General features: G+C 44.3%; 1 protein-coding gene across 1 annotated transcript in view; it reads right to left on the reverse strand.

Moving 5' to 3' along the window:
- Positions 1 to 14,281, reverse strand: part of SLAIN2 (SLAIN family member 2) — a 443,253-nt gene that overhangs the window by 171,292 nt on the left and 257,680 nt on the right. Inside the window, exon 4 of the mRNA XM_086962676.1 lies at positions 13,872 to 14,033. Coding sequence (XP_086818802.1) covers positions 13,872 to 14,033 — 162 coding nt within the window. The remainder of the gene's footprint in view (positions 1 to 13,871; positions 14,034 to 14,281) is intronic.

Below are 14,281 nucleotides of genomic sequence, written 5' to 3' on the forward strand. Positions count from 1 at the left end.
CAGTGTTCCATTTTTATAACATCCTTAAAGTGGCACGATACATGTGGACATATAAAAACAAACTACCCAGGATCAGGATATCAGTTGCAACCATTCATTGAGTGGGCTCTTAAGGCTGGACCACGCGGGAACCCCTAGCAAGATCTCCATAATTTAAACATTTCGACTGAGCGGTGTGCCCAAAAGGCGAGCACCTTGGGCAGGACTCAGTCCAAAAACCACTGTTCTGGAATACATATGAATACACAATTGCAGATGTCATCTAGCAATAAAGAAACTAAGGTGAGGATCTAAGTTTTTGCAGGGTGTCCCACCACATAAGAACAATAAAGTTGTAGGATCCACTGCTCATATATTTTTTTTTTAACTATCTGGAAGAATGGCATCTGTTGAGCCACTCACCCACGAGGACCCATTGATTTAAGATACGGTGTGATCCCCAGCAATAGATTTCTATCCATAGAATCAAGTTCCTATCGCGGCTCGCCTAGCGGGGAATACTCTCAAATCATCGCGCGGTAAAAACCATCATGCAAGATAAAGCGCAACGGTTTTCAGATATCGCCACATAATAGAAGCATGAGCTCTTCCAAATAGAATTTTATGGACACACATGAATACGTGAATTGTGTATAGGCCACAGCACCGCAGCCGCGAACCCACTGACAACTACAATTCCTAGAATTCCCGGCACCAGGAAGTCGACACAAGTAACTGACGGCCCTCCTCGCATTGAATGATTGAGACGGGCAGGACGCCAAAACAGACTGCTGGTGTTCCTCAAACTTGTTCACAGGTAAATCGGCGTTTAGAGAACCGCTTTCTCCTCACTTCTTATGACTCCAGAAAATATGACCAGCTGATTGTAAGCTGTTTGTTCGAATATAGGTTCCCCTGAAGTGGCCAACCACCATCTTAATACAAGAAAAAAAAGAAAAACAGAAAAGATCTGCGAGGCTCACATTGAATAATAATAAGTAAGTGGAAACCACTCCCTGCTCATACACATGCCTTTTTATGATTAGCAAGAATACGCACTAGCGCTGGCGTATTATTATTTAGGTGCAGCAGGCAAAGGTGAAGATTCTGAAGAAGACGTGGGTTGAAATAGACTGATGTAAATTCTGTTTGTGTTTTTAGTGGATGAGATAGCTTATGAGACAGCCTCCTCCCCCCCCCCCCCTCCTCATTTGTCATGGTTTGTTTTTTGACACAGTTTCCAACGTCGGTTTGATTAGAGCGTATCAAGAGAAGGTAAGAATTGATTAAGAGACATGAAGTGGTGTGCAGCTTCTTTGTTAAAGAACAAGGATTAGAGCAAAATCTTCTTTTGTGTTTCTTCCTCACAGCTTTTGAGTCCTGAAGAGAACTCTACATCCAACAAGAGTTCGAAACGCGTAGACCATTGTTTCTAGCCATAAGAATATCAAAATCAATCTTGAATTATGCATAAGGTTAAAACATGTGCAAATGAGCAGCGCAGCAGCGTGGCACCTCGGACGAGGGTGATCCACTATCCGCAGCGCATCCGGCCCAGCATGCAAATTAAATAGCTGAGACCGGGAAAAACTAGAGCCCCGCCCGTAGAGCTGCGACAGGAAGTGAACGGGAGCAGCAAAAGTAAAATACTCACTTCCCTCCACACAATCAGTAAGCAGTAGTGGAACGGGGAAGGAGCAAGAAACCCTCTGCAGACCACCAAGCCAGCGAGCAAAAGTAAAAGAATCCCCAGTAAAATGCGGTGAGAATCGAAATAAAAGAAAGTTTTTTTTTTTAAAAAGATAGTTCCCCACTGAGGCACACAGTAATATTCTTAACATGCAGGAACAAGTGCAAACAAAGTTAAAACATGTGCAAATGAGCAGCGCAGCAGCGTGGCACCTCTGACTAGGGTGATCCAATATACTTGATGTCGAGATCACCACCTCCGGCGATCTAGACTTGGAGATGGAACAGTGGGAGCCTGCTCTCGACGTCGATGATGGAGACGCAGAAAGGCTTATAGGAACTGACACTGACGGAGACTTCTGCCTCGACGTTGTCCGTGATGGAGATCTGTCTCTACGTCGACCTTCCCCTTCTTGGCGGAGACCTATGCCTCAATGTCGATCGTATTCTCTTTGACAGAGACTCCTGTCTCTACATTGATAGTCCCCTCTTCGACAGAGACTCCTGCCTTGATGTCGACCGTCTCCATCGATGGTTGCGAGGCTCATGCCTCAACATTGAACACCTTGCTGACGCCGACGGAAACCCTTGCCTCGACGTAGACTGCTGGTGTTCAGACGACCTGTGTCTGGACGTCGACCTGCGGTGAGAGGTCGACGGAGTCTTCAGTTTCGTCGTCAGTGATGGTGTCTAACACCTCTATGCCAAAGATCTCTGCCTCGACGTCGAATGTCCCTGCTCTGACGACCTGTGCCTTGACGTCGGCCATCGCTGAAGAGCAGTCAGCGGAGGATCTTGTCTCGATGCCGGACACTTCTCCAACGCCGTTGGAGACTTGGCCCACAATGTTGAAGAGTGACGCTCCTACGCGACCGAAGTCTTCGACAACAGTTTATTCGCGCCGGTAACTTTGACGCTGAAGGAGAACAGATTGGGACCTTGCTCCTCGACGTCGATCGTGTTCTCTTCTTTCTCCTCACTGGAGACCTACCTCTTTCAGAGAATCCATAAAGTTGGATTCTCTCCCAGTCTTTGACCGTTCTTCTAGCTAACTTCCTGCAGTGTTGGCAGGAGAGTGAGAATCAGGGAGGCAGGGGATGCACACTTCATGTGTGTCTGACTTGGCCTTCTTTTAGCCAGAGGCTGGGAAAGTCAAAGAAGGCATTTTTAAACCTTACTGGTTTAAACCTTACTACGGTCAAAAATGTCAAGTGAAGGTAACCCCCCACCCCCAAACAACAAAAACAAAAGAAATAAAGGTATTTTTGACAGAAAAAGCCCCCCAAAAAAGAGAGCTGTGAATACAGGGTCCTGGCTGAAGGAGCTGGAAAGAACAACTTACCTAACTGTCACCCCTAAGGCATGATGGGAAGCTGGGGGTCATGGCTGCCTTAAAGGCACAGAGCCCGTTTTGTGTGAAAATGCTTTCATGTTCTATGCTATTGGTTTGCAATGCAGCATGTAGGCTAAAAAGGTCTGTTTTTTTCATGAGGTTTAATCATTAAAAACAGAGTTCAAGTGCTACTTGCCCTCCTGTGTTTTTATGTATATATTATGTGTTTGCAAAAACAGTTTATTTTTAATTACATCGTTTAGCCTCCTGGATGAGGGCTGCATTAGTATCAGAAAAAAATATATATATATATTATATATATATATATATTTTTTACCAAGCACACTTCCTCATGATGAAGGACGGCACCGACTCCGTGAGTTTACTCAAGATTGAAGTTTATTTTTCAAAGCTGCTATATATACACACACACACACACTCTCCAGGTAAGATTTCAGACACTCTTATGCTTTTATTGTAACGAGGTTAACATCTACGCGTTTCAGCAGCCACTGCTGCTTTGTTCACAATGTTTGAAACACCATTTTTTTGCATTAAAATACCAGACAGGTAACATTGAGAAGGGACACTACATGCCATAGAAACAGGACCAAGCCTTCACGTTTGTGGCTGCCATGTTTAAACATGTTTTCTTCCATATATTTCAAAGACATAGCAGCACATTTCTTTGACATACTAAGCGGTTACATAGAAGTTTAAAGTGCATGATTTGTAGCGGGAAAAGTAATTCCTCACATATTAAAACACGAAGTCACACCTAAAACACCACAAAAGCAAAATCATTCTTAATCAGTGCTTGTCAGAGATTTAAAGTGCAAGTGCAAGACCATGTTTCAGATATTAGCAGCAATATATTATTCTGGCTAGTGCCCATTTGCATCGGGTTTGAATTCAGAGAAATAAAGTGCAAGTGCTTTAGTGCAATAGTATACATCTCCTCTCCTCTTTCATAATTGTAGTCTTTCAATAGTTACTTCACTATAGAGTTCATACAATATTTCATAACTTACAAAAAATAATAATCAATTTAAGAAATTATTTTAAAACTCATAATTTCATGTATTAATTACACCATTACGTATAAAAGTTAAGAGGAATCTCAGTTTAAAGTGCAAATGCTTATGTAAACTAGAAACATTTTGCTTTTTCTTCAACCACAGCAACCTTTTTGTATCCTTCACCCTAAAAGCATATCACTACATCCAATATATGTATACTCTATCAAAATCCATTCTAAAGTGCAAATGCATATAAAAGATAAGAAACATTCACACCCGAGACAATTGACGTCAGTCCTAACAATTCATTGGTCCTTACTCATTACTGTCTGCAAGATTTACATTAAAAATAACACTATCATGAATTTACACTTGTGCAGGTTTACATCATTACTCTTCATTTCATTTTTCAAGACAGACATGTATATAAATCTTTATCGACATCGAGTCCATATGGTTCCTTGCAATTGAACTCCAGAATGAAATATGTTTCTAGTTTCCAGAGAGAGAATATATATATATATATATATATATATATATATATATATATATATATATATATATATATATATATATATATATATATATATATATATATTGATGAGGATCACAATGTGAGAAGTTGGCCTGATACAAGGTGATCACTAGAACTAGTGAGCATCATATATCAGTCCAAACAACCCTTATGGTGATTGGTTGTAAGTCAACCTTATAGACCAGCTATCCTAATGGTAGCATGGACAAAGCAGTCTTAGGCTAAACTCTTTTGGCATGTGAAGCCAGCTGTTTTACCACACATAACCCCTTGAATACCAAATGAAAGGACACCACACAGGTTGTTATGAAAATAAACAATATATTTATTAACTAACATACACCTCTGAACTCTTTATGAGATCAGAGGGCTAAGCGCATGACAATCTCTTAGGACAAATACGTTTAAGTTGCACAAATCCCAATGGTGCCCTAGGGACACGACAAACCATAAACTAAGTAAGTGGAATGTGAAAGTCGATAGAAGGAATGGAGCTGTCCAGAGGCTGTAGGATCGCTGGGACCACGCTACCCTAACTTTAGGTAAGTAATAGGAGGCCCACTGAACGCGTGTGCAGAGTGTGAACTCACACGCGAGATGCGTAACAACGTCTATGGACAGTACGGTTTAAGAAAAAGGTGAGTACGGACAATCCGGACTGGTTAGGACTAAAACAACTGTGGAATTGGACACTAGGAGTCAATCTACCCTTGAGCACCGAAAAGCTCTTGTTACCTCACCCACAGGCTGCGGGTGCATAGGTGCGAAGTCGTGTCGGGTTCCGGCGTTGAAGTCTATGGAGCCTGGAAGAAAAAGATGCTGCAGGCGACCCGGAGGAAGATGTCCGGTGTGATCCAAGGGTGGATGAGTGAAGAGAAGAACCTGAAAGCAGAGGGGACAATGTTCAAAGTCACTAGCCAGTGACTGGAGTGGAATCAGATGTCGTTGTGGCGATCAGGTGAAGAGTGGACGCTTGTCTCTGCAGCCATGTGGACCAGGTGGTGTCTTCGACGACCAGGATGGAGGCACGAGCTGTCCCACGCAGGCTCTCGCTGTCGGCGGTGTCGGATCCGGATTTGGAGTCAACAGGCCTTGGCAAAGGCAACCCACGCGGTAAGTGGAAACGGCGTCTTGAGTGGACCAGGAGGGTCCGGGGTGCTTCTCCTTTGCAGGGAAGCAAGGGCCAGTCTGGAGCAACCAGACCAGCAGATTGAATTTCAAGGTTCGACGTCTAGGAGGTCACTAGCGAGCCGGCAAGTGACCAGACAACGCATCGAGCAGCAAACAGGCAGAAGGGCCCCAAGCAGATATCGTGGATGCTGGAGGGCTGGTCTTCGGTGCAGGAGCTGCTAGGGGACGGGGCTTCTCAGTCCCCAAAGCACTTGGTCGAGGTTACCTCAGAAGTCGTGCTGGAGCGAAGTGCTGCTTCTTCCAAGATGGCCGGTCCCACGTGACTCGTCGCACCCACGGATCTCAGCTGTGCTGCAGATGTAGGTAGAGGTCGGAGAGGTCTGGGAATCCGGGTCTCGTCGGGCTCTGAAGTCTGGATCCTCGAGGGAAGACGACAAAGGGAAGCCGCTGGACGCTGATGGTGCCTGCTTTGTGCAGGGTGGACACTCCTTGCCCACAAGGGAGATTTCTTCAGTCTTCTGTTCAGAAAGTCGAAGTCCAGAGTTTCTTGTAGAGTTTCAGTTCAGGATTAATCTAACTTGGAATGGGACCAGCTCCCACCTTTATCCTGCTAAAGGGGGCTGTACTACGACTAGGTCCCTCCTCTGGGTGGGACCAGGAAGGGGGGGGGGGTTACACCCCCTATCCTTTGTCTGGTCTTGCACCAGAGCTGGGGCTGGAGAGCCCCATGAACTGGTTTAGACCGGTGTATGCACAGGGACACCTTGTGTGCCCCAGGCAGGTCTCATTCCTTTCAGCCCTGTCCTACCCAATACACAAAATCCTGTCTGGGGTGGTGCTAGCACCTCCCAAGGCAGGAAACCCTTTGTCCAAGCCTGCCTCGCTGGAAGGACTCCCAGCAGCAGGAGGTCAGACTTGTGTCTGTGGTGGCAGCATTTTGTGATGCTGAGGCTCGGGTTAACTTTAACCGGGGTTCACAGTTAGGTACATGTCGTGTCCCTCTAGAAGGGTGGAATACTACCCCCGTCTCCAGAACTGGCGAGGGGGTAGTATTCCAATTCGTATGACACCTTACTCAACATGTTTTGATAATGCTATACCAAAGTTAGCAATAACCGCGAGGATTATAATGCACTTAAGAGTATATCGTATAGCGTTATCATTGAAACAGCTAAAGGACTTGGTTCCGAAAGCTGCAGACAGGCTCAGCTCATACTAGAGCACCATCTCACATAATTCCAAGCTCTCTGCCTTCAGGATTGATAAGGCCTGCCATAGGAGTGACTGATAGGAGAATATGTGTCCATTTTAGGGTTAGATATAGGGATACTATATCTATAGCAAAGGGTGATTACACCACCTTGCCCCAGCCTATTGATCAGCCAGTTGTGTCAAATTTGGATGGCCAGCCAGGGGTGGTATAATACATGCTGCAGCCCCTGGTAGGCCCTGAGTGCACCTATGCCCTGGGTACCTAAGGTACACTGTACAGGGACTGATAAGGTGACCCAGTATCAATTAGATATGCACCTAAGGTACATGGTTGTCAATTTAGAGAGAGACAGCTAGGCTGTGGGTCTGATTAGCAGGCCCACAGCCAGAGAAAGTCGTAAACCAGTGAAGCAAAAAGCAAAAATCGGGGGTGACCATAGGATTGCAGACCCCACTCTCCTACAGACAATAACGGTAGCCTGCCCACAACAGGTGTTGCGTGGTCGGGAGAGAGGGAGTTGGATATTCACTGCTTTGCAGTGGTTGTTGCTCCATGTGTGGAGGCACCCTTGACCCTTCCCTTGTAGTTCCCTCCTCTAAAGGAACCTCTGAAATAACTCTTACAGTAAATGGAATGGGTTGTTTTTTGTTGGGAAGTAGATGCTCTGTTGAGGTGGATTTATATGCACCCCTGCAGCCTAAGCGACAATGGGAACTTCTAGGATCAGATCATACCCTTAGCTGCATTGGTGTCCTTTTTCATTTTATTAAGGGTAGTATCTACCTGTAGCCAAAAAGGTGTTCTTTAGCAAAAGGCATATTTAAGTCTGCCTGCTGGACCTCTGGCTTGAATCCAGACCATCCAAGCCATCTGTATCTTCTAAAGAAGCACACTGGTATTAATACCCAGAGCCATTGTATCTGCTGCTTCTAGGGCACAGCGGATGGAACTATTGGCAATTGCCTGCCCTTCTGTGACAATTTGTTGGCTTTTTTTGCGGTATTCCTTGGGGGGCACTGCAAAAGTTCTTCCATTTCATCCCAATGGGCTCTATCATAGCAGGCTAGAAGGGCTTGTGAATTGCCAATACGCCAATGATTGGATGTTTGCGCTGTGACTTTTGCCAGCCGCATCTATGCACTTGCTTTTCTTATCAGAAGGTGGAATGCCCCCCATAGCCCGTTTGTTTGCCCATTTATGAGCAGTATTTGCAACAATGGAGTCCGGTGGCACCAGACTCAAGATAAAATTGGGTTGGTGGGAGCCGCTTTGTTTTTTTGTCCACCATTGGGGTGTTGAACCAGGAACGGACTGGTTCTTAAAAAATGTCCTCGGCATGTCTCATCGTGCCAGGAAGAGTGGGCAAATACTAGGTGTCCTTGTGAGTGGAAGAAACCGTGTCAAATAGAAAATCCTGCTGTAGGGATTTTCAATGCAGCTCAACCATATAAAAAGTTGCCGCCCCAGTGGTAACCTGATGGAAGGAAGCATCACCTCCAGGTGGGGAGGGGCGAACTGAATATAAATCTGGATCATTGGGAGTAGTGGGCTTAGTGTCATAGATATCCCAAGTGTCAGGATCCCCTAATGGCCCTCCTAAAGCCCCATAGTCTGAATGTGGTGACCCATAAGGCGAAGCAACAAGTGGGTCATGTGTTGGAGATTGTGGTGGAGGAGAGGGGAGATGGAGGTGGGGATGGAGGAGGCGGTGCAGGAGGAGGATGGTTATTGAGACTGGTGGCTTTATCCTTAGTCTTCTTTTTGGGAGGCAGAGGAATGTCTAGTGCCTCCTCAAATGTTAATTTCCGCTTTGGTGGCAGAGAGGCAAGAGTCCAAACAGTTCCTTCTTGAATTGGAATCTTTGCCTGACAAATGTCCATCTTTTCCAGAATAGGTTCGACAGGAGAGATGGAAGCTGATGAAGGTCTGGAGTCTTTTCGCTCCGAAGATTTTGGTACTAATGATTTTGACTTGGAACTGTGTTGTTTGCTTGGCACAGCGGTAGATGGGGTCGGTACCAAAGGTCTGGTCGATCCCGAAGTATGTCCTTGGTCTGTAGCGGTCGATGCTGAAGGCTTAACCGTAGAATCAATTTTCGGTGCCAGGCCCAAAGGTGGGATGTCCGAAACAGTTTCATGATCATGGCCTGAAGGCAGTGGTGGGGTCCGGCAACCTCTGATAGTGGAAGGGGTGGGGAATAGTTTGTGGCCAATTTGGTTGGAGGAAGAGGGGCTGGGGTCACAGTACTTGGGAGTTGGCTGGATGGGAGTTGGTGCAACTCCATATCCAGCTCTACGTCGGAGCCTTCATCAACAGAGTAAGCTTCCTCTTCTTCGGCAGCTGGTTCTTCCTGTGCATGTTCTTCATCAAAAAAGTCAGGAGTTTCATCCACACTCCTTTGAAACATTTCCAACTGACAGGCCCTTTGACCCCAAAGGGTTATCTTGGAGCGAAACGACGTACACGCATCATAGTCTGCTTCCTTATGGTTGGGCAAAAGGCACAGGTTGCACACGAGGTGTTGATTGGTGTGTGGGTATTTTGCATGGCAAAGCGCACAAAATCTGAACGGTGCACGTTCCATTAGAAAAGCATCTTCGATGGAGGCAGTCACACGCGGAGAGGTAGGCCTGAAACGGGAAGCACCTCGAAGATCGGTTGGTTGAAGTCCAAATCAATTAAATTCAAGTGAAGGGCAGAAGTGGAAAGGTGCGATTGAAAACAATATCATCGCAGACAGTAAAGAAACCGAAGAATCGTACCGAACAGAGTTGAAATGCAGAGCAGAGACACACGTCCTAACCCAATGGCAGAGAGAGAAAACAATCTAACAAAGGAGTTGATGCCCATTCACAATATCACCAAGAAGAGGAGTCACTCGGTCTTGTGACTCCAAAGACTGCTTCGAAGAAAAACAACTTCCACAACTCTGGAGCCAACACTAGATGGCAGGAGTATGCAGAGCATGCGCATCCACAGCCACACATGCCATTGAACTCACCTTCTCGGGGGAAGCAGAGGTACTCAAATCAAGCAAAGGCAATATCTAGAGGGCCTACTGCACAGGATACAAAATGGACTCACTGCCTTTCCATTCGAATCAAGTTGGATTAAGGTGAACAAAATCAGGGTACTAGATTAGCGCCACGCTTTGTCATACAAGAAGCGGCAGATACAACTGAAATAGGAGTGAAAAAGGTATGAAATATTTAAGATGCATTTTTAAAAATATGAGACAGTGTAGTCATTTTTATTTTCATGCATGCAGGTGGTGTTTGTTAAGAATGAACTGTTTGTTAACTTTTAAAATTATGAGCTTTCATAGATAATGGATTCCACAGGTATATAAGGGACCATGGGCACAAGTATTTATAAAAGAACAGGAGGTCCCTTACTGTGGAATCTCACTAAGCATAGGCCATAGATGAGAAAGAAGGTCCATGTCAGGAGTTCAAAATGTATATATGCAAATATTTATTAAAATCATAAAACACGCACAGTAAAAATAAAAGGGGGAAACAACTTTTATGATTTAATAAATATCTGCATATATACATTTGGGTTTCCTGACAGAACTCATTTCTCTTCTATGGCTTGTGCATTGTGATATTCCACAGCACGGGACCTCCTACTTTATAAAAATGTTTAACTGACAGCAGTGGTTGCGCTTTATTATGTCAGCAGAGAAGTATGCTTCACTCAGTTTGATTGAGGACTACCCTAACTACATAATGTAGTATGCTATAAATGAGCTGCATCTTGAGAATGGACTTATGTGAACTTTAACTGATTGCATAAAAGCGCTCCATTGGCGTGATGTGCAATAAAAGCTTGTGAGAGCATAAAGCTCTTCCAGAGAGCTATGTTTCTAAAGTATAATCGTTCCTCCTTAAGTGATATCACAGAACCATATTCTCATATTGAAATCCATATTGATGCAATCGATTCGATAGAACAGCTTTACTATGCCACTAGCAGTGCTGAGAACCTCATTCAGTCGCCTCCAAACTCAATGAGAGTAAAACTAAGGTAAAGGAGTCACCTCCCTGAAGTTCCTATGAAGTGCTTGATTTGTGCCGGTGCTTTCCGGTGCTAAGCACCGGCCCTTATTTCTCAGTCTATAGAATTGAGAGCCATGGGTATGCTCAAGAAGAGTGTTGCAGGTGCTGACTTATTAATGGTAGAGTTTCCTTCGTTGCTTGAGCCTTGATCGGTGTCGGTCAGCTGCAGAGAACGCAGTGAAGCGGTGAGCGGGGCTGTGGTAGGAGGAAGCTTCAATGCTTTACAGGGACAAGAAGACGTAAGCACAAATGGAACAGACGGGCCTCGCGCGAATGGAACAGGCAGGCCACTGCGCAAATCAACTTCTGGGGGACTCCTGGCAGCGTGAGAGCTAATTGGGTGTCCCCATCCAAGTCCCGGGCCGAAGGAATCGTTTGGAATACAGAAGGAGCAGTTCAGTTTGACGTGAGGACACAGAGAAAGCAGAGCAAACGCCAGAGGAAACCGTTGTGAGTCCCCTAAACCTACTGTGTGCAAGAGAGCGCTGGGTAAAAGGTCAGTGCAGTTGGAGGTGAGAGATTTCAGACAAGCAATCTTAGTACCAGAAAATGGATATGCCCTAAGAACTTAGACATGTGATGACCTGTCTTCTTTGTAACACGGGGTCCATGTTAAAATTATACACCTTTTCAGTTTTATCCAAGGTGACACATTGAAACTTTTTTGCTAACAAACGTGCTAGGGCTTATTTATGGTAGGAATATAAACGACCGTGATTAGCACAAAGACAAATGCCATATTTTGTGTACGCATTGGGAAACATGTTGCAAAGTAATTTGTGTACACTTGCGTACAATTACAGCAATGCAATTAAAATTACGCCGCCTGTGGAGGCGAGGCTGATATGAGTTAATCATTGGTATCATCATCTGATTCCTGGAGTCTGCACAAGTGCCTTGTGGGTCTCCATTCAAAATCAGCCTCATGGATCACGTGCCCATTAACAGTACTGTGTCACAATCAGCAAGCCCTGACATAACACAATGCAATGCATGTTATGACACAATAAGTGCCAGAGCTAAGCGGGGACAATGAATCAGTGAAAAGCCAAATGTTCTCTGATGAGCTCTTTACCTTTGTGATGTACATATGTTTAAAGTGTACTTTTGAAATATCTGATCAGCCATAACAAATAAAGACGAAAAAATGTATGGCATCACTCAGCAATTGCATACGAGATCCTCTCTTTATACTTTTTAGCGTGGCATGCCAGAAAGAATAGGCTTTTTAGAGATTCAGCAAGCAACACTAAATGAATGCATTTCACTTAATGAAGGAGAACAGAGGCTGCCAGAATAAGGACGACGTTTTAAAGTTTTGAAGCCAAGACGTCTGTAACTGAATTCCTCCACACTCTTCACCAAGTTGGCTGGCCTGTCATTCTTTCATTGTTTGCTTTAGAATAATAAATTCCAAAGTATAAATCCTTAAGGGGCTATTTTAGCTCTCCGTATGTCCAGTGGTCTCTCGGTGTATGTTTTAGCCTGTCTTCTTATCTATCAGGCCATACATCAGTTTCATTGAATGTTTCCAGGGTCATACATTTCAATCTTGGTGTGGCAACTCAGTCTTTCATCTTTCTGGGGTCGATAAAACGAGTGCTATTGAGATGGATAACAACATTTTTAATTCGGTGTCAAGGTCCCCTCTGGTGAATATGTGCTTTACAAACATACATGCCGAGTTAAAAACACAGAAATTTTAAACTTTTGTTTTTCAATTTCTTTGCAATATTACACTGTCATTTTACCCTCTGTCAATGCTTCATCTAGTACTTTTCATATTTGCATCCATTCCCTTGACCTCCTTTCTTTCCTTTGTCCCATCTTATTCCTTTTTCTCTTCCTCTGCACCTCCAGCTATACCTTTCTTCTTTCCATTCTTGCTTCCATACACCCTCATTCATTCCCCGTCCTTCCTCGGTGCATTTTTTCTTCCATTTATTCATTACTCTCTTTTATTCTTGCTCCTTCCTTCACCCCTTCTTTAATTTCTTCCATTCTTATCCTCAGCCCTTCCTTCTGCTGTTCTTCCTCCTTTCCTTTCTATTCATCCATTACACATCCATTCTCTTTTCTCACATTAATCCTTAATTTCTTCCTTTCACTTTTTTCTTATTTTCTCCTTCTTTCATCCATTGCTTGTTTTCTCACTCAAGTACTCCCCTTTGTGCCTGCATTTGTTGCTGCCTTTAATGTATTCCTTCTTTCATTCCTTCCTTTCCTTTGAAGAGCACAGTGCAAGCACATTCTCTTTTGTTTGCAAAACTGCTTCAAGTCCTCAAATGATCTTTCCTAAAGATGCATTTTGAGATTTACACACATTCTATAATTTGAGTACATTTTTATGTTGTTGTCATAGGCTTCCTATATGTAATATTATGCTATGTTATACTCATTTGTATAGTGCACTAATTACTCTAGAGGGTATCCAGGCGCTTGGGCAGGTGTTTATGTGTGAGGCTCCCGAGGTGCTTATGTGAAGAGCCAGGGCTTCAGCTTCTTGCAGAACTCAAGAAGTGAGGAGGTGGTTCTGATGTGTTGAGGCGTATGGGTGTGGGTGGAGCCACTGGGGGAAGTGGGCGGATTCAGGGAGTGGGTGTGGCCTTCAAAAAAATGTGAGCACCTGCACTTAATATTTTACAAATTAAGTAAGTGGCTGGCTTCTGACGTTAAAGTGTCTTGGTGATTATTACATACCAGAATAATTATTGTTACCTTGAAAATCGGCAAATCGCCGGCAAGGGCCTCCAGACTTCATTCAATGTACAGGCCATGATGAGGGCGGGTACTCGGAGCACATACACAATTAGGTTTCACAAATTAGAACACAAAGAAAAAATGCTCTCACCAATAGAGCATCAAGATGATGGTTAAAATATGAAGCCAATAGTTGTGGTGTGATACTTACTTTCTTCTTGCATCCGAGCTAGAATCTGTACATCTGTGACGTCATTTAGCTTGTACCCTGACCCAACTGAATCTTCATCTATCTCAGACGTGCTTAACTCGCTGTCAACTGAAGACTGCGGACTGACTGGGGGATTTCTTTCAGACGACCCTTTGTAATGGCCTACGAAGCAACAAGACAATGCAACATTAAGATGAATACAGAACTCACCAATTACGAGGTTTGGAACTTTGTTACTATGCACAAATAGAATAAAACGTTCAGAGCCATTGTGTGGAGTACACTAAAGTATCACGTCTGAGCCCAAATCGGCAGTGGTCGCTTTCAGACTATAAATGGAGTCCAGAGTAATAAAGGGAAACATGTAGGTCAGGCAATGAAATGCAGAGTTCGAGATAACAGCATGAAAA

The sequence above is a fragment of the Lissotriton vulgaris genome, chromosome 3_1 (assembly GCF_964263255.1).
Source record: "Lissotriton vulgaris chromosome 3_1, aLisVul1.2, whole genome shotgun sequence".
NCBI classification, from domain to species: domain Eukaryota; kingdom Metazoa; phylum Chordata; class Amphibia; order Caudata; family Salamandridae; genus Lissotriton; species Lissotriton vulgaris.